Source organism: Haemorhous mexicanus, chromosome 30, assembly GCF_027477595.1.
Source record: "Haemorhous mexicanus isolate bHaeMex1 chromosome 30, bHaeMex1.pri, whole genome shotgun sequence".
In the NCBI taxonomy this organism is placed as follows: domain Eukaryota; kingdom Metazoa; phylum Chordata; class Aves; order Passeriformes; family Fringillidae; genus Haemorhous; species Haemorhous mexicanus.
In genome coordinates, this window is record NC_082370.1 from 3,912,818 (window position 1) to 3,940,792 (window position 27,975).

Consider the following 27,975-nt stretch of genomic DNA (forward strand, 5'->3'; position numbering starts at 1 on the left):
CTGGGACGAGAAGGGGGTTCTGGCGCCCCAGGCATTCAGCTGTCTGCCCAAAACCGGGCGTTTTCACCCCAAAAAATCGACCCCGGGGGGGATTTTGAGGTGTCGGGGGTGCTGTCAGTCCTCCACCGCCAGGGGGCGCTCTAAGCTTCCCGCCGCTCTGGCCGCGTCACCGGAAGTGTCTGTGGGCGGGGCAGCGCGGCCGGAAGTGTGTGCGCGGCGGGGCCAAGATGGCGGCAGAGATGGAGGCGAAGGGGTTCGAGCACATGGGGCTGGACGGACGGCTGCTGAGGGTAAGGGGCGAGAGCGGCTCCGGGAGGGACTCGGGCTGGGCTGGGGAGTGCGGGGGGTTGTGGGGCAGCGATCGCCAGGGTGCCGGGAGGGGTGAGGGGTCCCTCTGAGGGAGGGATCGGAGGCGGTTTTGAGGTTGGGATTGGGACACTGTGGGGTCGATTTGGGGACCCTCTGAGGGGAGGGCACAGGGACATTGGGGTCCCTCTGAGGGGAGGGGACACTGGGGTCTCTTCAGGGGTGGGGGGCATGAGGGGACACCAGAGTCCCCTGGGCTGGGGGGACACTGGGGACGGTCCCCATGGGGAGGGAATGTGCGTGGAGTGACACTGGGGACTGGGACTGTCGCCATGGTGACACCGAGCCCTGTGCCCGCAGGCGGTGGCGGAGCTGGGCTGGGCAGTGCCCACGGCCATCCAGGCCCGCGCCATCCCGCTGGCCATGGAGGGCCGGGACCTGCTGGCCCGGGCCAGGACGGGCTCGGGGAAAACGGGAGCGTACGGGCTGCCCCTGCTGCACAAACTGCTGGCCATCAAAGAGGTACTGGGGGATACTGGGGATACTGGGGGCACTGGGACTGCCCCTGCTGCACAAACTGCTGGCCATCAAAGAGGTACTGGGGATACTGGGGGCACTGGGGGCTGCACAAACTGCTGGGCATCAAAGAGGTACTGGGGACACTGGGAATACTGGGGATACTGGGGGTTGCACAAACTGCTGGCCATCAAAGAGGTACTGGGGGCACTGGGGGGCACTGGGGGATTGAGGACACTGGGGACAGGAGTGGAGTGGGGGTATGGGGGGGCACTGGGGGGCACTGAAGGATAGGGGGACTGGGGGTGACCGTGGTGTCCCCTCTGTGTGTCCCCAGGCTGGGCAGGGCTGATGTCCCCGTGCCCCCCAGTGACCCCGCTGTCCCCCCCTGTGTCCCCAGGCGTCCCCAGCCGTGCCCCAGGCCGTGCGGGCGCTGGTGCTGGTGCCCTCGGCGGAGCTGGCACGGCAGGTGGGGCACACCCTGCGCCGCCTGGCCGCCTTCTGCTCCCGCCAGCTGCGCGTGGCCGAGCTCTGCGGCCACTCGGACCTCGCTGACCAGCGGTCAGTCACCCCCCAGCCCCACCCTGGTGTCCCTGACCCCACCATGTCCCCAGGCCGGTGCACTGTGGTGGGCACCCCCGGCCGTGTCCTGGCACAGCCTGGCCCTGGGTGTCCCCTCGATGTCCCCAAGCTCCCGTGACCCCTCCGTGTCCCCAGGCCGGTGCTGATGGAGCAGCCGGACATCGTGGTGGGCACTCCCGGCCGTGTCCTGGCACACGTGGCCGGGCACAGCCTGGCACTGCGGCCCTGGCTGGAGCTGCTGGTGCTGGACGAGGCCGACCTGCTGCTGTCCTTCGGCTTCGGGGACGACATCCGCGCCCTGCTCTGGTGGGGACACCCGGGGGACAGGGAGGGGACAGCCAGGGGACAGTGCAGGGGTCCAGGGTGGGACACAGGGACAATCGGGGAGACATGGGTGGGACAGTGAGAGGAGACACAGGGGGGACAGTGTGGGGGACTTGAGTGGGACAATGAGAGGGGACACAGCAGGGACAGTGCGAGGCCACAGGGTGAGACAGGGGACAGTGAGTGGGACAATGGGAGGGGACATGGGAGGACATGGGGGTGGTGAAGGGGACATGGGGAGGGACACGGGGGTGCAGGAGGGGACAGTGGGAGGGGACACAGGGGTAGTGGGAGGGACATGGGGGGGACTGCAGGGAGATGGGACACAGGGACAGTGAGGGGGACACGGGGGACAGTGTGGGGGTACAGGGGGGACATTCTCAGGGTGCACTGAGAATTTGGGGAGCACTGAGGGTTTTGGGGTTCCCTGAGAGGTTTTGGGGTTCCCTGAGAGGTTTTGGGGTTCCCTGAAGGTTTGGACATTTCAGGGTGCGCTGAGAATTTGGGGGGCATTGGGGTTTGGGGTCTTTAGGTTTTGTGGGGCACTGAAGGGTTCTGAGCGGTTTTGGGGTGTTCTGGATGGTCTTGGGGTGCTCAGGGGGGTTTTGGGGTGCCCCTGACCCCCCCCGTGCACCCCCAGCCACCTGCCCAAGATCTACCAGGCCTTGCTGGTGTCGGCCACCCTGAACCCCGAGCTGGAGGCGCTGCAGGAGTTGGTGCTGCACAACCCCGTGAGAAATTTGGGGCATTTTGGGGGGTCTGGAGTGAGGTTTGGGGGTTCTGCAGTGGGCACAGAGATGGAAAACACCAGGATTTGGGAACACCCCATCCCCAGGAGCACATTTTGGGGCCAGAAAACACCAAAATTTGGGAACGCCATCCCCCATTTCCCATCCCTGACCCCAAATTCCCTGGGAATTCCGGTTCCCCAGTCCCCCAGTTTGGGATTTTTACCCCAAACCCCATTCCAGGTGCAGGTTCTCCCCCTGGAGCAGTTCCCCAATCCCAAATTTGGGATTTTAACCCCAAATCCCCCTGTTCCAGGTGCAGGTTGTGCCCCCAGAGCCCCGTCTCCCGGGCAGTTCCCAGCTGCAGCAGTTCCCCAATCCCCAAATTTGGGATTTTAACCCCAGACCCCATTCCAGGTGCAGGTTGTGCCCCCAGAGCCCCGTCTCCCGGGCAGTTCCCAGCTGCAGCAGTTCCAGCTGCGCTGTGGCACGGAGGAGGACAAGTTCCTGCTGCTGGCTGCGCTGCTGAAGCTGCGGCTGCTGCGGGGCCGGGCGCTGCTCTTCGTGGGCAGCCTGGCCCGGGCATTTAGGGTCAAACTCTTCCTGGAGCAGTTTGGGATCGCTGCCTGCGCCCTCAACCCGCAGCTGCCCGCCCGCTCCCGGTAAATGACCCGGTGGGATAATGGGATGGGGTTTGTGGGGTGGGATTTGTGGGATTTCCTGGTTTTGTCCTCAGCCCGCAGCTCCCTGCGTGATCCTGGTGAGTCCTGGGGGGTTGATGGGGTGGGGTTTGTGGGAATTCCCATTTGTGCCCTAAATCTGCTGTTCCCTGAGTGATCCCAGTGAGTCCTGGGGGGTTGATGGGGTGGGGTTTGTGGGAATTCCCATTTGTGCCCTAAATCTGCTGTTCCCTGAGTGATCCCAGTGAGTCCTGGGGGGTTGATGGGGTGGGGTTTGTGGGAATTCCCATTTGTGCCCTAAATCTGCTGCTCCCTGAGTGATCCTGGTGAGTCCTGGGGGATTTATGGGGTGGGGTTTGGGGGGTGGGTTTTATGGGATTTCCTGGTTTTATCCTCAACCTGCAGCTGCCTGTGAGATCCTGGTGAGTCCTGGTGGGATTTATGGGGTGGGGTTTATGGGAATTCCCATTTGTGCCCTCTGTTCCCAATGGGATGGGAATTATAGGATGGGAATTATAGGATGGGATTTATGGGGTGGGGTTTATGGGAATTCCCATTTGTGCCCTCAACCCGCTGTTCCCTGCATGATCCTGGTGAGTCCTGGTGGGATTTATGGGGTGGGATTTGTGGGAATTCCCTTTTGTGCCATCAGTTCCTATCCCTGTCCCAGGTGCCACTGGGGATGTCCCAGTCCCAGGTGGCACTGAGATGTCCCTCCCTGTCCCACAGGTGCCTGGTGACACTGGGGGTGTCCCAGGTGGCACTGAGATGTCCCTCCCTGTCCCACAGGTGCCTGGTGACACTGGGGGTGTCCCAGGTGGCACTGAGATGTCCCTCCCTGTCCCACAGGTGCCTGGTGGCACTGAGGGTGTCCCAGGTGGCACTGAGATGTCCCTCCCTGTCCCACAGGTGCCTGGTGACACTGGGGGTGTCCCAGGTGGCACTGAGATGTCCCTCCCTGTCCCACAGGTGCCTGGTGGCACTGGGGGTGTCCCAGGTGGCACTGAGATGTCCCTCCCTGTCCCACAGGTGCCTGGTGACACTGGGGGTGTCCCAGGTGGCACTGAGATGTCCCTCCCTGTCCCACAGGTGCCTGGTGACACTGAGGGTGTCCCAGGTGGCACTGAGATGTCCCTCCCTGTCCCACAGGTGCCTGGTGACACTGGGGGTGTCCCAGGTGGCACTGAGATGTCCCTCCCTGTCCCACAGGTTCCTGGTGACACTGGGGGTGTCCCAGGTGGCACTGAGATGTCCCTCCCTGTCCCACAGGTGCCTGGTGGCACTGAGGGTGTCCCAGGTGGCACTGAGATGTCCCTCCCTGTCCCACAGGTGCCTGGTGACACTGGGGGTGTCCCAGGTGGCACTGAGATGTCCCTCCCTGTCCCACAGGTGCCTGGTGACACTGGGGGTGTCCCAGGTGGCACTGAGATGTCCCTCCCTGTCCCACAGGTGCCTGGTGACACTGGGGGTGTCCCAGGTGGCACTGAGATGTCCCTCCCTGTCCCACAGGTGCCTGGTGACACTGGGGGTGTCCCAGGTGGCACTGAGATGTCCCTCCCTGTCCCACAGGTGCCTGGTGACACTGGGGGTGTCCCAGGTGGCACTGAGATGTCCCTCCCTGTCCCACAGGTGCCTGGTGACACTGGGGGTGTCCCAGTCCCAGGTGGCACTGAGATGTCCCTCCCTGTCCCACAGGTGCCTGGTGACACTGGGGGTGTCCCAGTCCCAGGTGGCACTGAGATGTCCCTCCCTGTCCCACAGGTGCCACGTCATTGCCCAGTTTAACCGGGGTCTCTACGATTACATCGTGGCCACCGACGAGGAGGGGCCGGCGGAGCCCCCCCGGCACCGCCCGCGCAGGGGGGGCACGGCCAGGTCAGCCTGGGGACATTGGGGACACTGGGGACAGCCAGGGCACAGCCAGGTCAGCCTGGGGACACTGGGGACAGCCAGGTCAGCCTGGGGACATTGGGGACACTGGGGACAGCCAGGGCATGGCCAGGTCAGCCTGGGGACACTGGGGACAGCCAGGTCAGCCTGGGGACACTGGGGACAGCCAGGGCACGGCCAGGTCAGCCTGGGGACACTGGGGACAGCCAGGTCAGCCTGGGGACACTGGGACAGCCAGGGCACGGCCAGGTCAGCCTGGGGACATTGGGGACAGCCAGGGCATGGCCAGGTCAGGTGTGGGAACACTGGGGACATTGGGACAGCCAGGGGACAGCCAGGTCATCATGGGGACACTGGGGACAGCCAGGTCAGCCTAGGGACATTGGAGACACTGGGGTGGCAGTGGGGCCAGCCAGGTCAGTTTGGGGTGGCACTGGGGACTGGAACCCATGTCCCTGACTGTCCCCATGTCCTCTCAGGAAGGCTGACAAGAAGGACAAGAAGGGTGACAAGAAGGGACAGCCCCCCCAGTGTCCCCAGGACCCCGAGTTCGGGGTCTCTCGTGGCATCGATTTCCAGAACGTCGCCGCCGTCATCAACTTCGATGTCCCCAACTCGGTGGAGACCTACATCCACCGCGTGGGCAGGTGTGTCACCAGGGCCACCACCGGGTCACCGGGGCCACCACCGGGTCACCAGAGTCATCAGAGTCACCACGGGGCCACCAGGGTGTTCCCACAGGCTCTGGTATCCCCAGGGTGTCCCTGCTGTCCCTGTCCCCACGGCCCCTGTGTCCCTGTCCCCACGGTGTCCCTGTCCCCAGGACAGCCCGTGGGGACAGCCCTGGCACGGCGCTGACGCTGGCACTGCCCGACGAGCTCGAGGGGCTGCGGCACATCGAGGACACGCTGGCAGCAGGTGGCACTTGGGGACACTGGGGGGGTTTGGGGACACTGCAGGCGAAGTTTGGGGACACTGGGCGGGGATCTGGGGGGCTTGGGGACACTGGGGGGCTTGGGGACACTGGGTGGTGTTTGGGGACACTGTGGGGGGTTTGGGGACACTGAGGTGACACCAAGGTGGCCCTGTGTCCCCACAGAGAACGGGCAGTCCGTGCTGCAGCCCTACAAGTTCTGTATGGGGGTTTGGGGACACCAGGGTGGCTTTGGGGACACTGGGAGGGGTTTGGGGACATTGAGAGGACACTGAGGGGGTTTGGGGACACTGAGGTGACACTGAGGTGGCCCCGTGTCCCCACAGAGAACGGACAGTCCATGCTGCAGCCCTACGAGTTCCGCATGGAGGAGATCGAGACGCTGCGGTACCGCTGCAGGGTGAGGGGACACTGGGGACACTGAGGGACAGCAGGGACACTGGGGGGACACTGGGGACACCGAGGGGACAGCAGGGACACCGAGGGGACACTGGGGACACCAGGGGGACAGTGGGGACACCAGGGGGCTGGGGGGGTTGGTGCCACCCTGTGTCCCCTCCTGAGGATGCAACGGGGGGAAGGTCCCCAGGGATGTCTCAGTGTCCCCCATGTCCCCAGGATGCCACAGGGATGTCCTGGTGTCCCCAGTGTCCCCTTTGATTTCCCACTGTCCCCATGTCCTCAAGCAGGACGCCATGCGTACTGTCACCAAGCAGGCCTGTCCCTGCTGTCCCCAATGTCCCAGTGATGTCCCCAATATCCCAGTAATGTCCCCAATGTCCCGGTGATGTCCCCAATGCTGTCCCCAATGTCCCCAGGACGCCATGTGTGCTGTCCCCAAGCAGGCCTGTCCCTGCTGTCCCCAATGTCCCAGTGATGTCCCCAATGTCCCCGTGATGTCCCCAGTGATGTCCCCAATGCTGTCCCCAATGTCCCCAGGACGCCATGCGTGCTGTCCCCAAGCAAGCCTGTCCCTGCTGTCCCCAATGTCCCAGTGATGTCCCCAATGTCCCTGTGATGTCCCCAATGTCCCAATGCTGTCCCCAATGTCCCAGTGCTGTCCCCAATGTCCCGGTGATGTCCCCAATGCTGTCCCCAATGTCCACAGGACGCCATGCGTGCTGTCACCAAGCAAGCCTGTCCCTGCTGTCCCCAATGTCCCAATGCTGTCCCCAATGTCCCAATGCTGTCCCCAATGTCCCGGTGATGTCCCCAATGCTGTCCCCAATGTCCACAGGACGCCATGCGTGCTGTCACCAAGCAAGCCTGTCCCTGCTGTCCCCAATGTCCCAGTGATGTCCCCAATGTCCCAATGCTGTCCCCAATGTCCCTGTGATGTCCCCAATGCTGTCCCCAATGTCCCCAGGACGCCATGCGTGCTGTCACCAAGCAGGCCGTGCGCGAGGCGCGGCTGCGGGAGCTGCGCCAGGAGCTGCTCAACTCCGAGAAGCTCAAGGTGAGACCCCAAAATTGGGATAAAAACCCCAAAATTGGGATAAAAACCCCCAAAATTGGGATAAAAAACCCCAAAATGGGATAAAAAACCCCAAAATTGGGATAAAAACCCCCAAAATTGGGATAAAAAACCCCAAAAATGGGATAAAAAAACCCAAAAATGTGATAAAAAACCCCAAAATTGGGATAAAAAAACCCAAAATGGGATAAAAACCCCCAAAATTGGGATAAAAAACCCCAAAATGGGAAAAAAAAACCCCAAAATTGGGATAAAAAACCCCAAAATTGGGATAAAAAAACCCAAAATTGGGATAAAAACCCCCAAAATTGGGATAAAAAACCCCAAAATTGGGATAAAAAAATCTAAAATTGGGATAAAAAAACCCAAAATGGGATAAAAACCCCCAAAATTGGGATAAAAAACCCAAAATTGGGATAAAAAAACCCAAAATTGGGATAAAAAACCCCAAAATTGGGATAAAAAACCCCAAAATGGGATAAAAACCCCCAAAATTGGGATAAAAAACCCCAAAATGGGATAAAAACCCCCAAAATTGGGATAAAAAACCCCAAAATTGGGATAAAAAACCCCAAAATGGGATAAAAAACCCAAAATTGGGATAAAAAACCCCAAAATTGGGATAAAAAAACCCAAAATTGGGATAAAAAACCCCAAAATTGGGATAAAAAAACCCAAAATGGGATAAAAACCCCCAAAATTGGGATAAAAAACCCCAAAATGGGATAAAAAAACCCCAAAATTGGGATAAAAAACCCCAAAATGGGATAAAAACCCCCAAAATTGGGATAAAAAAACCCAAAATGGGATAAAAAAACCCAAAATTGGGATAAAAACCCCCAAAATTGGGATTTAAAAACCCAAAATGGGATAAAAAAACCCAAAATTTTGATTAAAAAACCCAAAATTGGGATAAAAAACCCCAAAATTGGGATAAAAACCCCCAAAATTGGGATAAAAACCCCCAAAATGGGGCAAAACCCCAAAATTGGGATAAAAACCCCCAAAATTGGGATAAAAAACCCCAAAATGGGAAAAAAATCCCCAAAATTGGGATAAAAAACCCCAAAATGGGATAAAAACCCCCAAAATTGGGATAAAAACCCCCAAAATGGGATAAAAAACCCCAAAATTGGGATAAAAAACCCAAAAATGGGATAAAAAACCCCAAAATTTGGATTAAAAAAACCCAAAATGGGATAAAAACCCCCAAAATGGGATAAAAAACCCCAAAATTGGGATAAAAAAACCAAAATTGGGATAAAAAACCCCAAAATTGGGATAAAAACCCCCAAAATTGGGATAAAAAACCCCAAAATTGGGATAAAAAACCCCAAAATGGGATAAAAACCCCCAAAATGGGAAAAAAATCCCCAAAATGGGATTAAAAACCCCAAAATGGAGCAAAACCCCCAAAATTGGGATAAAAAACCCCAAAATTGGGATAAAAAACCCCAAAATTGGGATAAAAACCCCAAAATGGAGCAAAACCCCCAAAATTGGGATAAAAACCCCCAAAATTGGGATAAAAACCCCCAAAATGGGATAAAAAACCCCAAAATTGGGATAAAAAACCCCAAAATGGGATAAAAAAACCCAAAATTGGGATAAAAAACCCCAAAATTGGGATAAAAAACCCCAAAATGGGATAAAAACCCCCAAAATTGGGATAAAAAACCCAAAATTGGGATAAAAAACCCCAAAATTGGGATAAAAAACCCCAAAATTGGGATAAAAAAACCAAAATTGGGATAAAAAACCCCAAAATTGGGATAAAAAACCCCAAAATGGGAAAAAAAAACCCAAAATTGTAATAAAAAACCCCAAAATTGGGATAAAAACCCCCAAAATTGGGATTTAAAAAACCCCAAAATTGGGATAAAAAAAACCCCAAAATTGGGATTTAAAAAACCCCAAAATTGGGATAAAAAAACCCAAAATTGGGATAAAAACCCCCAAAATTGGGATAAAAACCCCCAAAATTGGGATAAAAAAACCAAAATTGGGATAAAAATCCCCAAAATGGGATAAAAAACCCCAAAATTGGGATAAAAACCCCCAAAATGGGATAAAAAACCCCAAAATTGGGATAAAAAACCCCAAAATTGGGATAAAAAACCCCAAAATGGGAAAAAAAACCCCAAAATTGGGATAAAAACCCCCAAAATTGGGATAAAAAAACCAAAATTGGGATAAAAAACCCCAAAATTGGGATAAAAAACCCCAAAATGGGATAAAAAACCCCAAAATTGGGATAAAAAACCCCAAAATGGGATAAAAAACCCCAAAATTGGGATAAAAAAACCCCAAAATGGGATAAAAAACCCCAAAATGGGATAAAAAAACCCAAAATTTTGATTAAAAAACCCAAAATTGGGATAAAAAACCCCAAAATTGGGATAAAAACCCCCAAAATTGGGATAAAAAAACCCAAAATGGGATAAAAAAACCAAAATTGGGATAAAAACCCCAAAATTGGGATTTAAAAAACCCCAAAATTGGGATAAAAAAACCCAAAATTGGGATAAAAACCCCCAAAATTGGGATAAAAAAACCCAAAAATGTGATAAAAAACCCCAAAATTGGGATAAAAACCCCCAAAATGGGATAAAAAACCCCAAAATTGGGATAAAAAACCCCAAAATGGGATAAAAACCCCCAAAATGGGAAAAAAATCCCCAAAATGGGATTAAAAACCCCAAAATGGAGCAAAACCCCCAAAATTGGGATAAAAAACCCCAAAATTGGGATAAAAACCCCCAAAATGGGATAAAAAACCCCAAAATTGGGATAAAAAACCCCAAAATTGGGATTTAAAAAACCCCAAAATTGGGATAAAAAACCCCAAAATTGGGATAAAAAACCCCAAAATGGGATAAAAAACCCCAAAATTGGGATAAAAAACCCCAAAATGGGATAAAAAACCCCAAAATGGGATAAAAAACCCCAAAATTGGGATAAAAAAACCAAAATTGGGATAAAAAACCCCAAAATTGGGATAAAAACCCCCAAAATTGGGTTAAAAAAACCAAAATTGGGATAAAAAACCCCAAAATTGGGATAAAAAACCCCAAAATTGGGATAAAAACCCCCAAAATTGGGATAAAAAACCCCAAAATTGGGATAAAAAAATCCAAAATTGGGATAAAAAAACCCAAAATGGGATAAAAACCCCCAAAATTGGGATAAAAAACCCAAAATTGGGATAAAAAAACCCAAAATTGGGATAAAAAACCCCAAAATTGGGATAAAAAACCCCAAAATGGGATAAAAACCCCCAAAATTGGGATAAAAAACCCCAAAATGGGATAAAAAACCCCAAAATTGGGATAAAAAACCCCAAAATGGGATAAAAAAACCCCAAAATTGGGATAAAAAACCCCAAAATGGGATAAAAAACCCCAAAATTGGGATAAAAAAACCAAAATTGGGATAAAAAACCCCAAAATTGGGATAAAAACCCCCAAAATTGGGATAAAAAAACCCAAAAATGTGATAAAAAACCCCAAAATTGGGATAAAAATCCCCAAAATGGGATAAAAAACCCCAAAATTGGGATAAAAAACCCCAAAATTGGGATAAAAAACCCAAAATTGGGATAAAAAACCCCAAAATTGGGATAAAAAACCCCAAAATTGGGATAAAAAACCCCCAAAATTGGGATAAAAACCCCCAAAATGGGATAAAAAAACCCAAAATTGGGATAAAAACCCCCAAAATTGGGATAAAAAACCCCAAAATGGGATAAAAAACCCCAAAATTGGGATAAAAACCCCCAAAATTGGGATAAAAACCCCCAAAATGGGATAAAAAAACCCCAAAATGGGATAAAAAAACCCAAAATTGGGATAAAAACCCCCAAAATTGGATAAAAACCCCCAAAATTGGGATTTAAAAAACCCAAAATTGGGATAAAAACCCCCAAAATTGGGATAAAAAACCTCAAAATGGGATAAAAAACCCCAAAATTGGGATAAAAAACCCCAAAATGGGATAAAAACCCCCAAAATTGGGATAAAAAAACCAAAATTGGGATAAAAAACCCCAAAATTGGGATAAAAAACCCCAAAATGGGAAAAAAAACCCCAAAATTGGGATAAAAAACCCCAAAATTGGGATAAAAACCCCCAAAATGGGATAAAAAACCCCAAAATTGGGATAAAAAACCCCAAAATGGGATAAAAACCCCCAAAATGGGAAAAAAATCCCCAAAATGGGATTAAAAACCCCAAAATGGAGCAAAACCCCCAAAATTGGGATAAAAAACCCCAAAATTGGGATAAAAACCCCCAAAATGGGATAAAAAACCCCAAAATTGGGATAAAAAACCCCAAAATTGGGATTTAAAAAACCCCAAAATTGGGATAAAAAACCCCAAAATTGGGATAAAAAACCCCAAAATGGGATAAAAAACCCCAAAATTGGGATAAAAAACCCCAAAATGGGATAAAAAACCCCAAAATGGGATAAAAATCCCCAAAATTGGGATAAAAAACCCCAAAATTGGGATAAAAAACCCCAAAATTGGGATTTAAAAATCCCCAAAATTGGGATAAAAAACCCCAAAATGGGATAAAAACCCCCAAAATTGGGATAAAAAAACCAAAATTGGGATAAAAAACCCCAAAATTGGGATAAAAAACCCCAAAATGGGATAAAAAACCCCAAAATTGGGATTTAAAAACCCCCAAAATTGGGATAAAAAACCCCAAAATGGGATAAAAACCCCAAAATTGGGATAAAAAAATCCAAAATTCGGATAAAAACCCCAAAATTGGGATAAAAAAACCCAAAAATGGGATAAAAAACCCCAAAATTGGGGTAAAAACCCCAAAATTGGGATAAAAAACCCCAAAATGGGGAAAAAAATCCCCAAAATTGGGATAAAAAACCCCAAAATTGGGATAAAAACCCCAAAATTGGGATAAAAACCCCCAAAATTGGGATAAAAACCCCCAAAATTGGGATAAAAAACCCCAAAATTGGGATAAAAAACCCCAAAATGGGATAAAAACCCCCAAAATGGGATAAAAAACCCCAAAATTGGGATAAAAAACCCCAAAATTGGGATAAAAACCTCCAAAATGGGATAAAAAACCCCAAAATGGGATAAAAAACCCCAAAATTGGGATAAAAAACCCCAAAATGGGAAAAAAACCCCCAAAATTGGGATAAAAAACCCCAAAATGGGAAAAAAATCCCCAAAATTGGGATAAAAAACCCCAAAATGGGATAAAAACCCCCAAAATTGGGATAAAAACCCCCAAAATGGGATAAAAACCCCAAAATTGGGATAAAAAAACCAAAATTGGGATAAAAAACCCCAAAATGGGATAAAAAACCCCAAAATTGGGATAAAAACCCCCAAAATTGGGATAAAAAACCCCAAAATTGGGATAAAAAACCCCAAAATGGGATAAAAACCCCCAAAATTGGGATAAAAAACCCCAAAATTGGGATAAAAAACCCCAAAATGGGATAAAAAACCCAAAATTGGGATAAAAAACCCCAAAATTGGGATAAAAAAACCCAAAATTGGGATAAAAACCCCCAAAATTGGGATAAAAAACCCGAAAATGGGATAAAAAACCCCAAAATTGGGATAAAAAACCCCAAAATGGGAAAAAAAACCCCAAAATTGGGATAAAAAACCCCAAAATTGGGATAAAAACCCCAAAATTGGGATAAAAACCCCCAAATTGGGATAAAAAACCCCAAAATTGGGATTTAAAAAACCCCAAAATGGGATAAAAAACCCCAAAATTTTGATTAAAAAACCCAAAATTGGGATAAAAAAACCCAAAATTGGGATAAAAACCCCCAAAATTGGGATAAAAACCCCCAAAATGGGGCAAAACCCCCCCAAATCTTTTTGGGATTTCCTCCCCAACCCTTCAGTTTTTACCCGATTTTTGCCATTTTTATGACTCTGGGGGAGGGATTTCCTTGCTGCAATTAACAAATTATTGATTAGTTCTCAATTAAGGACTAATTCAAGGTTAATTAATGAATTTCAGGTGTATTTTGAGGACAATCCCCGGGACCTGCAGGCGCTGAGGCACGACCGGCCCCTGCACCCGGCCAACGTGCAGCCACACCTGGGCCACGTGCCCGAGTACCTGGGTACCCAAAATGGGGCAAAAAAGGGGAAATTTGGGGAAAAAATGGGAAAAAAGTTGAAATTTGGGGGAAAAATGGGAAAAAAATTTAAATTTTTGGGGGGAAAAAGGGGAAATGGGGAAGCGGGGAACTGGGGATGGGGACAGCCCCACCTGGGCCACCAAGGTACCCAAAATGGGGCTGAAAAGGGGGAAATTGGAAAAAATTTCAAATTTTGGGGGGAAATGGGGAAAAAAATAAAATTATGAGGGAAAATGGGGGAAAAAAACGAAATTAGGGGGAAAAATAGGGGGGAAAATGGGGGAAATTGGGGCCCAGGGTGGTTTTGGGGTGGGCAGTGGGGTAAATTTGGGCCTGAGGTGGGCAATGGGGTGAATTGGGGTTTTGGGGTGGGCAGTGGGGTGTTTGGGGTTCAGGGGTGGGCAGTGGGGTGTTTGGGGCTCAGGGGTGGGCAGTGGGGTGGGCAGTGGGGTGTTTGGGGTTCAGGGGTGGGCAGTGGGGTGGGCAGTGGGGTGTTTGGGGTTCAGGGGGGGTTTTGGGGTGGGCAGTGGGGTGTTTGGGGTTCAGGGGGGGTTTTGGGGTGGGCAGTGGGGTGTTTGGGGTTCAGGGGTGGTTTGGGGTGGGCAGTGGGGTGTTTGGGGCTCAGGGGTGGTTTTGGGGTGGGCAGTGGGGTGTTTGGGATTCAGGGGTGGTTTGGGGTGGGCAGTGGGGTGTTTGGGGTTCAGGGGTGGTTTTGGGGTGGGCAGTGGGGTGTTTGGGGTTCAGGGGTGGTTTTGGGGTGGGCAGTGGGGTGTTTGGGGTTTTGGGGTGGGCAGTGGGGTGTTTGGGGTTCAGGGGTGGTTTTGGGGTGGGCAGTGGGGTGTTTGGGGTTCAGGGGGGGTTTTGGGGTGGGCAGTGGGGTGTTTGGGGTTCAGGGGGGGTTTTGGGGTGCACTAACCCCCTTTGTGCCCCCCCAGTGCCCCCCAGTCTCCGCGGCATCGCCGACCCCAACCTCAAAAAGAGGAAATGTCCCCGAGGGGCCGGGGCCCGGCGGGGGGGGAAGAAGGTGAGAGACCCCAAACTCCCCCCAGAAATCCCCCAAACCTCCCAAAATTCCCCCAAGCCCCCCCTAACCCCTCCCCCCATTTTTTCTCAGCCCCGCGGCTCCGGGAATCCCCTGCAGAGCTTCAGATTCGCCCGGCGAGGGAACAAACGGGGGGCAGCGGGCACCCCCTGAGCCTGGCACCCCTGGGGGCACCCCCTGAGTGCCTGGCACACCTGGGGACACCCCCTGGGCCAGCCTGGGGACACTGGTGTCACCCTCTGAGCCCCTGGGCACACCCTGAGGTCACCCCCTGCTCCCCCTGGGGACCCGGCTGTGCCACCCCCTGTGCCAGCCTGGGGGCTCACCTGTCACCCCCTGTGCCACCCTGAGGCCACCACGGCCATGCTGTGCCCCCCCCCCCGGGGGTTGGTGACAAATAAAGGTGCCAAGGAGCCACTCCGGTGTCCCCTGGTGTCCCTTGGGGCCGGGCTGGCACGGTGCCAGGCGGGGACGGGCGTGTGAGGCTGCTGTGGGCAAAGGTGCCAGGGCAGTGTCCCCCTTATCTGTCCCCCATTATCTGTGTCTTCCCTTATCTGTCCCCCATTATCTGTCCCCCCTTATTGTCCCCAAGGCCACCAGGGCCATAAACAGCGGTACAAGGACACCCAGGGGTGGCACTGATGGTATCGGGGGGCTGGCAGCCCTGGGGACACCGCGGGGACCCGGCACGGGCTCGGGGGTGGCACCAAGACCCGGGGGGAGGGCGGGTGTGGCACTGCCCCACCCTGGTGACATCGGGGACAGAGGGCACAGGGATGGCACTGGGATGGCACCAAGGTGGCCCTGACATAGTACACCAGGGCGTCACCCCTGGGACGTGGCACTGGCACTGTCACAGGTGCCCGTGGGTGACGTCCTGCTGCCACCCTGTTGCCACCCCGAGCTCCCAAATCCCCGTTTTTTCCCCATTTCGGTGCCCGTGGGTGTCCCTGGTGCCACCCAGTGCCACCCCGAGCTCCCAAATCCCGTTTTCTCCCCATTTCGGTGCCCGTGGGCGCCGCCCCTGCCCCGCTCGGCGCCGCCCCGCCCCCGGGCCCCGCCCAGATCGATCGATCGATCGGGTTAATGATCGATCCGGCCCCGGGGCTGATTGGCCGCGCTGCCATCAGGCCAGGGGTGCCCTCCCCGGCTGGCACCAGGGGGCGGGGGGGGGGTTTAAAGGCGCGGGTGGCACTTGGGGACACCCCTGTCAGCATGGCCACCTCCCTGGCGCTGCCCGGTGCCCTCCTGGCCGCGCTCCTGGCGCTGGTAGGGGACAGGCGACACCGCGGGTGGCACTGGGAGGGACACGGGGCGGGCGCTGGGAGGGGCACCGGGGGGCGGGGGGCACCGGTGCGGTGACATTTGGGGGGGCTGAGGGTGGCAGAGCCGAGGGGACACCAGTGTCGTGCCCACCTGGTGACATTTGGGAGGGGCTGAGGGGACACTGCTGTGGCACCTTCCGGGTGACATTCAGAGGTGGCAGTGTGGGGACACCCTTGTCGCACCTACCGAGTGACATTCAGAGGTGGCGGTGTGGGGACACCATTGTGGCACCCACCGTGTGGCATCTGGGTGACATTCAGAGGTGGCAGTGTGGGGACACCGTTGTGGCACCCACTGGGTGGCATTCAGAGGTGGCAGGGTGGGGACACCCCTTTGGGTGACATTTGGGTGCCATTCAGGGGTGATGTGGAGGAGCTGGGAGTGGCAGAGCCGCTCCTTGTGGTGCCCTCCGGTGGCACCCGGGTGACACTGCGGGGACTGAGAGTGGCAGAGCCCCCTGAGAGGCAGGGGACACCCTCGTAGTGCCCTGTGGGTGACATTTGGGTGGCATTTGGGTGACGTTTTGTGCCACTGGGCGTGGCAGAACAAGGGACTCTATGGTGCCACTTGGGTGCCATTTGGAGTGGCTGGGGATGACAACACGGGGGGGACACCTCCATGGTGCCCACCAGGTGCCCACTGGGTGGCATTTGGGTGACATTTGGAGGGGCTGGGGGTGGCAGAGTGGGGGGACACTGCTGTGGTGCCCACTGGGTGGCATTTGGGTGACATTTGGAGGAACTGAAGGTGACAGAATGGAGGGGACACCGCTGTAGTGCAGTGACATTTGGGTGCCATTTGGAGGAACTGGAGGTGGCAGAACATGGGGACAATGTCGTGGTGCCCCCTGGGTGACATTTGGGTGCCATTTGGAGCAACCAAAGGTGCCAGAGCTGTGGCGACACCCCCTCAGCACCCACCAGGTTCCCCTCGACCCCTCAAGGTGCCACCACCATGCCACCACCCCCGTCCCTGTCCCCGCAGGCGTCACCCTCGCTGACCCCCACGCGCCAGGCCGGCGTCTGCGCCTTCTACGGCGAGTGCGGGCGCAACCCCGAGGTCAACGTGTCGCTGGTGCCCTCCGAGGTGCCCTGCCTGTCCAACACGCCGGCGCGGGTGGCGCAGGGCGCGCTGCTGTCCCTGCTGCGCGTCGTGTGCCCCGAGCTGGCGCGGGGGGACAATGAGACCACGCGGGTGTGCTGCACCTTCGGGCAGCTGAGCGCGCTGCGCATCAGCGTGGAGCTGTCGGGCGCCGTGCTGGCGCGGTGCCCGGCCTGCGCCCGCAACTTCGCCAACCTCTACTGCCACAACATCTGCAGCCCCGACCAGAGCCTCTTCACCAATGTCACCCGTGTCACCAACTCCACGGCGGTGTCCGGCGCCCAGGCCGTGCTGGAGTACCAGCTCTTCTACAGCCGCCGCTACGCCGAGGCCGCCTTCGCCTCGTGCCGGGACGTGCGGCTGCCGGCCACGGGCGGCTACGCCATCTCCACCATGTGCGGGCGCTACGGCGCCCAGCTGTGCACGGCCCAGCGCTGGCTGGACTTCCAGGGTGACAAGAACAACGGGCTGGCACCGCTGCAGATCGACTTCCAGCTGCTGCCCAACGGCTCCGAGCCCGGCCAGGGCATCGTCCCGCTGGACGTGCCCGTCTGGGGCTGCGACCAAGCGCCCGACGCCGAGCAGGAGCCGTGCTCGTGCCAGGATTGCGCCCAGGCCTGCCCGCCCGTGGTGCCGCCCGCAGGGCCGCCGCCGCCCTTCCGCATCGGCCGCGCCGACGGCGTGCTGGTCATCTGTGTGCTGCTCTTCGCCGTCCTCGCCCTGGCCTTCCTGGTGGCCGTGCTGTGCCGCAGGGGCACGGCCGAGCTGGCGCTGAAGCCGCGGCCCCGCGGGCGCTCGCGGCGGGTGGGCGACACCTGGCAGCGCGGCCTGGAGCGAGCGTTCCGCCGCTGGGGCGTCGCTGTGGCCACGTGGCCGGTGGCCGTGCTGGTGGTGGCCGTGGTGGTGGCCGGAGGGCTCTCGGCCGGGCTGGTGACCCTGCGGCTGACCACGAACCCCGTGGAGCTGTGGTCGGCACCGGGCAGCCGCGCCAGGCAGGAGAAGGAATTCTACGACCACCACTTCGGGCCCTTCCTGCGCACCAACCAGGTGATCGTGACGGCGCCGGGGCGCCCGGGCATCACCTACAACTCGGTGGTGCTGGGCACCAAGAACTTCAGCGGGGTGCTGGCACAGGACGTGCTGCTGGCGCTGCTAGAGCTGCAGGACACGCTGGCGGGCACCACGGCGTGGGTGGCGGGCAGGAAGGTCGGCCTGCAGGACGTGTGCTACGCCCCCCTGAACCCCACGGCGCCCAGCGTGGGCGACTGCGCCGTGTCCAGCGTCACGCAGTACTTCCAGAACAACCGCAGCCACCTGGCACTCAGAGCCTGGCAGCAGGATGGCAAGCAGCAGGGCACCGTGGACTGGCACGACCACCTCATCTACTGCGTCAAGTGGGTGCTGTGGGCAGGGGGCACGGGGGGTGTGGGGGGCGCACAGCATGGTCACCGTGGGGTGCCCAGGTGTGGGGTTCAGGTGTCCCAAGAGGTGCTGGACGTGGCACGGTGGCCGTGGGGTGCCCAGGTGTGGGGCTGGGGGGGCATCTGTGGGTTCTGGACATGGCATGGTGGCCGGGTGCCCAGGTGTGGGGCTGGGGTGATGCCCATGGGGCTCTGTTCATGGTGCTGGGCACTGCTCGGTGCCTGTGGGGTCCTAGGTTTGGGGTTTGCGTGCTCTCTGTGGGGCACTCGGGGGGTCAGGGTGCCACCCACTGCTCCCAGGGTGTCACCTCTGTGACCCCCCGGATGTCCAGGTGCCTGTGGGGCACCAGGCTCAGGGGTTGGGCTGTCACCCACGTATTCCCATCACTGTGGGGTGCCAGGCTGTGGGTTCAGGGTGCCCCCCACGTGTCCCCCACAGCAGCCGGGGTGCCCCACGGGTGGCAGCGGGCGCAGGGCCGGGGCCGGGCGGGCACAGCCCCCGCTGACGGCCCGGCCCTGTCGCCACCAGCTCCCCGCTCTCCTTCAAGGACATCACGGCGCTGGAGCTGAGCTGCATGGCCGAGTACGACGGGCCCGTGTTCCCCTACATCGCCCTGGGCGGCTACCGCGGTACGGGGGGGCCGGGCTGGTTCGGGGGTGTCCCCCGAGGGTGTCCCCGCCGTGTGACCGCCGTGTCCCCACAGAGTCGGAGTACACGGAGGCCGAGGCGCTGATTGTCACCTACTCGCTGAACAACTTCCCCGCGGGGGACCCGCGCCTGGAGTGGGCGCGGAGCTGGGAGCAGCAATTCCTGAACGTGGTGCGCGACTTCCAGCGCCGCCATGGCAGCAACCTCTCGGTCACCTTCATGGCCGAGGTGGGCGCCGTGTCCCCCGTGTGTCCCCTCCGTGTCCCTGTGTGACCACCGTGTCTCCTCCGTGTCCCCCGTATCCCTGGTGTCACCTGTGTCCCTGTGTCCGTAGTGAACCCTGTGTCCCCTCCATGCCCCTGGTGGCCCCGTGTCCTTATGCCCCCTCCATGTCCCCCATGCCCTCCATGCCCCCCGTGCCCCTGGTGCCCCCTCAGCTGTCGCTGTCACTGTCCCCTCAGCGCTCTCTAGAGGATGAGATCAACCGCACGAGCGGGGAGGACCTGCCGGTGTTCGCCACCAGTTACCTGCTGGTCTTTGCCTACATCGCGCTGGCCCTGGGCGAGTACACGGCCTGGCGGCGGGTCCTGGTGAGCCCGGGGGCACGGGGGGCACCGGGGGGGGCACGGGGTCCTGGTGAGCCCCGGGGAGGGGTGGTCGCTCTGGGGGGATTCGGAGGAGTTTGAGGGTGGTCGATTTGGGAGGATCCAGGGGGATTCAGGGGATCGGTCTGGGGGAACCTGGGGGGGCTCCGGGGATCGGTTCGGGGGGGATCCAGGAGGGTTTGGGCAGGTCCCAGTGATCCCAGGGGCACACCGAGGTGGTGGCAGCAGCCTGGTGGGGTTCGGGGGTGCAGATCTGGGGGTGCCCACCCAGGGGTGCCAACCCGGGGGTGCTGACCCTGGGGTGCCCACCCGGGGGTGCCAGCCTGGGGGTGCTGACCCTGGGGTGCTCACCCGGGGGTGCTAAGCCAGGGATGCCCACCCGGGGGTGCCACAGGTGGAGTCGAAGGTGACGCTGGCGCTGGGTGGCATCGCGGTGGTGCTGGGCGCCGTGCTGGCCGCCATGGGGCTGCTGGCGCTGGCGGGGCTGCCCTCGTCCCTCATCATCATCGAGGTCGTGCCCTTCCTCGTGCTGGCCGTGGGCGCCGACAACATCTTCATCTTTGTGCAGGAGCTGCAGGTGGGGCACCTGGGCACAGGGGGGGGCACCGGGAGATGGGGGTGTCCTTGGGGATGGGGGCACTGGGGGCACCGGGGGGCACTTCTGGGATTCCCACTTCTGGGCACTTCTGGGGCAGGTGGGCACTGTCAGGTGGGCAGGGGGTGCCCCTGGATGTTCCCCGGGTCTGGGGGTGCCCCTGGGTATCCCCCGGCTCTGGGGGTCCCTGACCCCCCCTCTGGCAGCAGCAGTCGCAGCAGGAGCCGGGCGAGACGCGGGAGCAGCACCTGGGGCGGGTGCTGGCACAGGTGGCACCGAGCATGCTGCTCTGCAGCCTCTCCGAGACCGTCTGCTTCCTCCTCGGTGAGCCGCGGGCACTGAGGGCACAGGGTGGGCACAGGGACATGGGGGACAAGGGGGGCACCGGGGGTACAGGGACATGGGGGGCACTGCGGGCACAGGGGGGCACAGGTCCATGGGGGGACAAGGGGCACGGGCCGGGGTGGCTGGTGTGGTGTGGGAGGGTTGGCATGGGGTCCTGGTGATGCAGAGGGAGTGCCAGGAGGTGTCCGGTGACCCAGGGGGTGTCCGGTGACTCGGGGGTGTCCGGGGATGTCCCGGTGACCCGGGGGGTGCCCGGGGGTCCCGCAGGTGCCCTCTCGTCCATGCCCGCCGTGCGGACCTTCGCCCTGACGGCCGCGCTCGCCATCGCGCTGGACTTCGCGCTGCAGATGTCGGGGTTTGTGGCGCTGGTGGCGCTGGACAGGCGGCGACAGGAGGTGGCACCGTGGGCACCGCGGGGCGAGGGGAGGGGGGCACGGGCTGGGTGCCCAGGGTGGGCATGGGGTGAATGTGAGGGTCCCCAGGGTGGGCAAGAGGTCCCCAGGGTGGGCACAGGGTGGGTGAAAGGTCTGCAGGATGACCATAGGGATCCCAAGGTGGGTATGAGGATCTGCAGGGTGGGCACAGGGTGCCCATGAAGCCCCCAGGGTGGGTGAGGGTCCCTGGGCAGTGCCCAGGGTGGGCAGGGCACACCCACGGGGCACGGGGGGGCCGCGGAGGAGCCGTGCCAACCCCCCCGTGCCCCCAGGCCGGGCGCTTCGACCTCTGCTGCTGCAAGAAGGGCAAGGGGGGCACGGCCAGGGGGAGCAAGGGGCTGCTGCGCCCCTTCCTCGAGCGCTACTACACCCCCATGCTGCTGCACCCCCTGGTGCGGCCTGCTGTGGTGAGGGCACGGGGGCACCGGGGGCACGGGGGGCATTGGGGGCATTGGGGGGCATTGGGGGGCATTGGGGGACAGGGGGGAATTGGGAACATGGAGGGCACGGGGGGCAGAGGGGGCATTGGGGGGCATGGGAACACGGGGGGGCATTGGGGGATATTGGGGGGCCCTGGGGGGTTTGGGGGTCCCGGGGGGCCTGTGAGGGGTTTGGGGTGACACGAGGGGTCTGTGGGGGTTTGGGGGTTTGGGAGGTCTGTGGGGGTTTTGGGGTGACACGAGGGGTCTCTGGGGGTTTGGGGGTCCTGGGGGGGGTCTGGGGGGTTTTGGGGTCCGGGTCCCTGAGCAGAGCCCCCCCCCCAGGTGCTGCTGTTCCTGTTCCTGTCCTGTGCTGGGCTCTTCCTGCTCTTCCACGTGTCCGTGGGGCTGGACCAGGAGCTGGCACTGCCCGAGGTGGGCACATGGGGTGACGTGGCCCTATATGGGGACCCTCAGGGATGCTGGGCCTCCTCTGGTCCCCTCTGTGCCCCTCTGGTCCCCTCTGTGCCCCTTTGGGTCACCCCACGGGTGCCACCGCTGATGCCAGCTGCCCCCAGGACTCGTACCTGCTCCCGTACTTCTCGGCCCTGAACCAGTACCTGGCCGTGGGTGTCCCCACCTACTTTGTCACCACGGGTGGGTACAACTTCTCCTCGGAGAACGGCACCAACGCCGTCTGCTCCAGCGCCGGCTGCGACGCCGACTCGCTGACCCAGAGCATCCAGCTGGCCACGCTCTTCCCCAACGTGTGAGTGAGTGCCCGCGGGCACCCACGGGGACCCGCTGGCCCTGCCCGGCTCCTGCCAGCACCCTGTGCCCTCCCCAGGTCCTACCTGGCCATCCCGGCCACCTCGTGGCTGGACGATTTCCTGGACTGGCTGAACCCCACGGTGCGCTGCTGCCGCATCCACCAGAGCGGGGAGCACCAGGGCGAGTTCTGCCCCTCCACCAGCAGTGAGTGCGGCTGGGGCAGGGGGCACCGGGGGCACTGGGGGCACTGGGGGCACTGGGGGCACTGGGTGCCCACCATGGCGGCCATTGGGTGCCCACTGGATGCCCACCATGGTGGTCCTTAGATGTACATTGAGTGTCCACTGCCATGGTCACTGGGTGCCCACCATGGTGGCCGTTGGGTAGCCATTGGGTGCCCACCATGGTGGCCATTGGGTGCCCACTGGGTGCCCACCATGGTGGCTGTTGGGTGGACATTGGGTGCCCACCATGGTGGTCACTTAGTAGCCATTGGGTGCTCACCATGGTGGTCATTGGGTGCCCACTGGGTGTCCATTGGGTGCCCTCTGGGTGGTCGTTGGGTACCCACTGCACACCTGCTTGGTGCCTGCTGTGGTGGCCACCGTGTGCCCTTTGTGTGCCCACGGTGGTGCCCAGCAGGGTGACCGGTGTCTGGTGCCCGCCCTGACCCATCGTGTGCCCACACTGACCCTTCGTGTGCCCGCAGCTGACCCCACCTGCACTCTGGGCCAGTGCCTGAAGCAGGTGCGGCGCCCCACGCCCGAGGAGTTCCAGCGCTTCCTGCCCTGGTTCCTGCAGGACCGGCCCACCCTGCAGTGCGCCAAGGGGTGAGTGGCACCGCCCTGGCACCGCCCTGGCACTGGGGTGGCACTGAGGTGACACCAGGGGGACACACAGGGGTAAAATGCCACCCACCCAAGGGGACACAGAGGTGGGTGGCACTGTGCAGGCATCTGGGGTGGGTGCCACTTGTGGGGACACCAAGGAGCAGGTGCCACCCATAGGGGTGGTGACACCCAGGGACGTGAGCACCAGCGTGGGCACACCTGGGTGTCCCCTGCCCCCCGTGTCCCCTCTGACTATCCCCGTGTCCCCTGACCCTCCCGTGTCCCCGCAGCGGCCTGGGAGCCTACGACACCGCCGTGAGCATGGATGCCAACGGCACCATCCTGGGTGAGTGAGGGGGGCATGGGCACAGGGGGCTGGGGGTGACCACTGACCCCCAGAGGTGACCACTGACCACCAGGAGTGACCACTGACCCCCAGGGGTGACCACTGACCCCCAGGGGTGACCACTGACCCCCAGGAGTGACCACTGACCCCCAGGGGTGACCACTGACCCCCAGGGGTGACCACTGAGGCCCAGGGGTGACCACGGACCCCCAGGGGTGACCACTGACGACAGGGGACTGCTGACCTCATGGTGACCGCTGCCCCGTGGTGACCACTCCCCTCAGAGTGACCACTGCCCCTGGAGTCACCACTGCCCCCGTGGTCCCTGCTGCCCCGTGGTGCCCGCTGCCCCGTGGTGACCACTGCCCCCAGAGTGACCATTGCCCCTGGAGTCACCACTGCCCCCGTGGTCCCTGCTGCCCCGTGGTGCCCGCTGTCCCCGTGGTGACCACTGCCCCCAGAGTGACCACTGCCCCCATGGTACCCGCTGTCCTTGTGGTGCCCGCTGTCCCCGTGGTGCCCGCTGTCCCCGTGGTGCCTGTCGCCCCTGTGGTGCCCGCTGGCCCCGTGGTGCCCGCTGGCCCCGTGGTGCCCGCTGCCCCGTGGTGCCTGTCGCTCCTGTGGTGCCCGCTGGCCCCATGGTGCCCACTGCCCCGTGGTGCCCACTGCCCCCGTGGTGCCCGTCACCTCCGTGGTGCCCGCTGTCCCCATGGTGCCCGCTGCCCGTGCTGAGCGCTGCCCCACCCACAGCCACGCGTTTCATGGCGTACCAGCGCCCGCTGCGCACGTCCCAGGAGTACACGGGTGCCCTGCGCGCCGCCCGCGCCCTGGCCGAGCGCATCACGGGCACCCTGCGCGCCGTGCCCGGCACCGACCCCGCCTTCCGCGTCTTCCCCTACACGTGAGTGGCACCGCCAGCCCGCGGGGGACCCGCTGGGGGCACGGGGGGACGAGGGGTGCCCGGTGAGGGGTGGACAGGTAGCGGTGCCCGGGTCAGGGTGCCCGATCTGGGGTGTGGGGGTGCCCCAGTGCCCCTGCTGGGGGTGTCAAGGGGGTGCCCCAGTGGGGGTCACTGTGGGTGTCCCATACCCGGATACCCAGTGCCCGTTTTGAGGTCCTGGTGCCCATATCACAGTATCCAGTGCCCATTTTGGGGTCCTGGTGCCCCTATCAGGATACCCAGTGCCTATATCACGATACCCAGTGTCCGTTTTGGGGTCCTGGTGCCCATTTTGGGGTCCTGGTGCCCATATCAGAGTGCCCAATGCCCATTTTGGGGACCCCAGTACCAATTTTGGGGTCCTGGTGCCATATCAGGGTGCCCAATGCCCGTTTTGGGGTGCCCGGTGCCCATCCCCGGGTCCCTGGTGCCGCAGAGGTGCCACAGAGGTGCCAGAGCGGTGCCACCCCGCAGGGTGACGTACGTGTACTACGAGCAGTACCTGACGGTGGTGCCCGAGGGGCTGATGACGCTGGCGCTGTGCCTGGTGCCCACCTTCGCCGTGTCCTTCCTGCTGCTGGGCATGGACGTGCGCTCCAGCCTGGCCACGCTGCTGACCATCGCCATGGCACTGCTGGGCACCGTGGGCTGCATGGCGCTCTGGGCAGTGCCCTACAACGCCGTGGCACTCATCAACCTGGTGGCGGTGCGGGCAGGGGACGCGGGGACATGGGGGTGGCACGGGGGACACGGGGCGTGGGGCATGGAGGGTGGCACAGGGATGTGGGGTGTGAGGGGTGGCACAGGTACATGGGGCACATGGGGTGGCACAGGGACATGGGTTATGTGGGGTGGCACAGAGACCTGGGGTGGCACGGGGATGTGGGGCACGTTGGGTGGCACGGGGATGTGAGGTGGCATGGGGGCATGGGGCACGTTGGGTGGCACATGGGGGATATGGGCTGGTACAGAGACCTGGGGTGGCACAGGGACATGGAGGGCACAGGGACACGGGGGATATGGGGTGGCTTTGGGGGCACAGGAAGTGGCAGCAGGAGCTGGTGCATATGGGGTGACACGGGGTTGGCTCTGGTGGCACAGGGATGGCTCTGGGGGCACAGGTGGTGCCCGGGGTGCCAGCCCGGTGTCCCCACAGGCCGTGGGCATCTCGGTGGAGTTCGTGTCCCACATCACCTGCGCCTTCACCCGCAGCTGCCAGCCCACGCGGGTGGCACGAGCCGCCGAGGCCACTGTCACCATGGGCAGCAAGGTGGGCACGGGGGACACTGAGGGACCTCAAACCCTGCCAGGGTGGGGGGGGCACCGTGGGACCCCAAACCTTCCTGGGGCCGAGGGTGGCACCGTGGGACCTCCTGGGGTGGGAGGTGACACTGTGGGACCCCGAACTGTCCTGGGGCCGAGGGTGGCACCGTGGGACCTCCTGGGGTGGGAGGTGACACCGTGGGACCCCAAACCTTCCTGGGGCCGAGGGTGGCACCGTGGGACCTCCTGAGGTGGGAGGTGACACCGTGGGACCCCAAACTGTCCTGGGGCTGGGGGTGGCACTGTGGGACCTCCTGGGGTGGGAGGTGACACCGTGGGACCCCAAACTGTCCTGGGGCTGGGGGTGGCATCATGGGACCCCGAACTCTTCTGGAGCTGGGGGGTGACACTGGGGGACCTCCTGGGCGGGGGGTGGCACCGTGGCACCCCAAACTCTCCTGGGCTGGGGGGTGACACCGCGGGACCTTTTGGGACCGGGGGGATGGCACTGTGGGACCTGCAGGGCCTGGGGGTGACCCCGCGGGACGCTGTCCCTGGCCGGGGCGGTGTCACCGAGGGTGGCCGTTGTCACCGCAGGTGGTGGCAGGCGTGGCCATGACCAACCTGCCGGGCGTGCTGGTGCTGGCGTTCGCCAAGGCGCGCCTGGTGCGGATCTTCTTCTTCCGCCTCAACCTCATCGTCACCCTGCTGGGGCTGGCACACGGGCTGGCATTCCTGCCAGTGCTGCTCAGCTACATCGGTACGGGCACCGCGGGGACAGTGACACCCTGGGGACAGCCACACCGGGACTGGGACACCGGGACAGGGACAGGGATACAGGGACAGGGACACCGGGACAGTGTCACCTCTGGGACAGGGACACCAGGACAGGGACAGGGATACCAGGACAGTGTCACCACTGGGACAGGGACAGGGACACCGGGACAGGGACAGGGATACCAGGACAGTGTCACCACTGGGACAGGGACACTGGGACAGGGACACCGGGACAGGGACAGGGACACCGGGACAGTGTCACCTCTGGGACAGGGACATCGGGACAGGGACATCGGGACAGGGACAGGGATACCAGGACAGTGTCACCACTGGGACAGGGACACTGGGACGGGGACAGGGACACCGGGACAGGGACAGGGACACCGGGACAGTGTCACCACCGGGACAGGGACACTGGGACAGGGACAGGGACACTGGGACAGTGTCACCTCGGGCACGGGGACAGGGACATCGGGACAGTGTCACCTCCGGGACAGGGACAGGGTGACACTGGGACAGTGTCACCTCGGGGACAGGGACACCAGGAGAGTGTCACCTCAGGCATGGGGATAGGGACACCTCCGGGACAGGGACACCGGGACAGTGTCATGTCTGGGACACAGACAGGGACACTGTGTCACCTCCCCGGGGACAGGGACAGTGTCACCTCGGGGAGGGGGACAAGGGCACCGTGCACGCTGTCCCCTCTGTCGGGGGGACAGTGACAGTGACACCGTGGCCATTGTCCCCACAGGGCCCGGGCCGCAGGTGCCAGCGGGGGAGGACACGCCTGGGGACACCGTGCAGGGGACAGGGCCCGGCCTGGGCAACCCCTGCTTCAAGGACACGGACACGGACACGGACACGGACAAGGACAAGGACAAGGACAAGGACAAGGGGTCCGGGAAGGGCTGAGCCCCCCCGCCCCCCACTCCCCCCCCGTGCCCCTCCCCCCTCTCTATTTAAACTGGTTTTGTCACATCCTGCACTGGTTGGACTGGGATGGATGGGGGGGAAGGTGCTGCACGATGTCACAGGGCTGGGGACACGGGGACAGCGCGTGGGGCACAAGGACACTGTGGGGACACTGAGGATACCCCAGATCATTCCTTTAGGAACATTAATGGGATTTTTAGGGCTGTTTATAGGGCATTCCCTGTGAGAGGTTTATAGGGTTATCCCTGACCCTACAGGCACTTGTAGGGCACAGTGGGGAGAGCCCAGAGCAATCCTTTAGGAACATTTGTAGGGTTTTTAGGGCTGTTTATAGGGTTATTCCCTAGAGGAACTCGTAGGGCACATCCCAGAGCACTCCTTTAGGAACATTTATGGGTTTTTTTAGGAACATTTGTAGGTTTATTTCCTAGAGGAACTTGTAGGGCAGACTGGGGATACCCCAGAGCACTCCTTTAGGAACATTTATGGGCTTTTTAGGAACATTTGTAGGTTTATTTCCTAGAGGAACTTGTAGGGCACACTGGGGATACCCCAGAGCACTCCTTTAGGAACATTTATGGGTTTTTTAGGGCTGTTTAT

General features: G+C 59.3%; 2 protein-coding genes across 4 annotated transcripts; both read left to right on the plus strand.

Annotated features, from left to right (window-relative positions):
* The first annotated feature begins 140 nt into the window (after window positions 1-140).
* Window positions 141-15,035, plus strand: DDX56 (DEAD-box helicase 56). Of its 3 annotated transcripts, XM_059870767.1 has the most exons (14): window positions 141-290; window positions 667-828; window positions 1,223-1,383; window positions 1,540-1,710; window positions 2,369-2,459; window positions 2,874-3,118; window positions 4,898-5,011; window positions 5,506-5,673; window positions 5,850-5,944; window positions 6,287-6,360; window positions 7,327-7,416; window positions 13,452-13,557; window positions 14,511-14,599; window positions 14,690-15,035. In XM_059870767.1, the coding sequence occupies exons 1-14, from the start codon at window positions 228-230 to the stop codon at window positions 14,768-14,770; spliced, it is 1,710 nt and encodes a 569-aa protein (XP_059726750.1). In that variant the 5' UTR covers window positions 141-227; the 3' UTR covers window positions 14,771-15,035. The 3 variants fall into 3 exon arrangements, with proteins under 3 accessions (XP_059726750.1, XP_059726751.1, XP_059726753.1); XM_059870768.1 differs by lacking the exons at window positions 7,327-7,416; window positions 13,452-13,557; window positions 14,511-14,599; window positions 14,690-15,035 and adding an exon at window positions 7,069-7,295; XM_059870770.1 differs by lacking the exons at window positions 7,327-7,416; window positions 13,452-13,557; window positions 14,511-14,599; window positions 14,690-15,035 and adding an exon at window positions 6,650-6,858.
* On the plus strand, window positions 14,981-27,375 carry NPC1L1 (NPC1 like intracellular cholesterol transporter 1). Its single transcript, XM_059870347.1, is given in 21 exon segments — window positions 14,981-15,020; window positions 15,683-15,791; window positions 15,793-15,886; window positions 16,928-18,438; window positions 18,995-19,095; window positions 19,170-19,342; window positions 19,576-19,704; window positions 20,114-20,296; window positions 20,524-20,638; window positions 20,927-21,054; window positions 21,366-21,500; window positions 21,858-21,947; window positions 22,091-22,281; window positions 22,360-22,487; window positions 22,993-23,113; window positions 23,404-23,459; window positions 24,210-24,360; window positions 24,874-25,105; window positions 25,556-25,669; window positions 26,260-26,422; window positions 27,194-27,375. Coding segments are annotated over 21 exon segments (4,125 nt in total). The 3' UTR covers window positions 27,355-27,375.
* The last annotated feature ends 600 nt before the right edge of the window (window positions 27,376-27,975 follow it).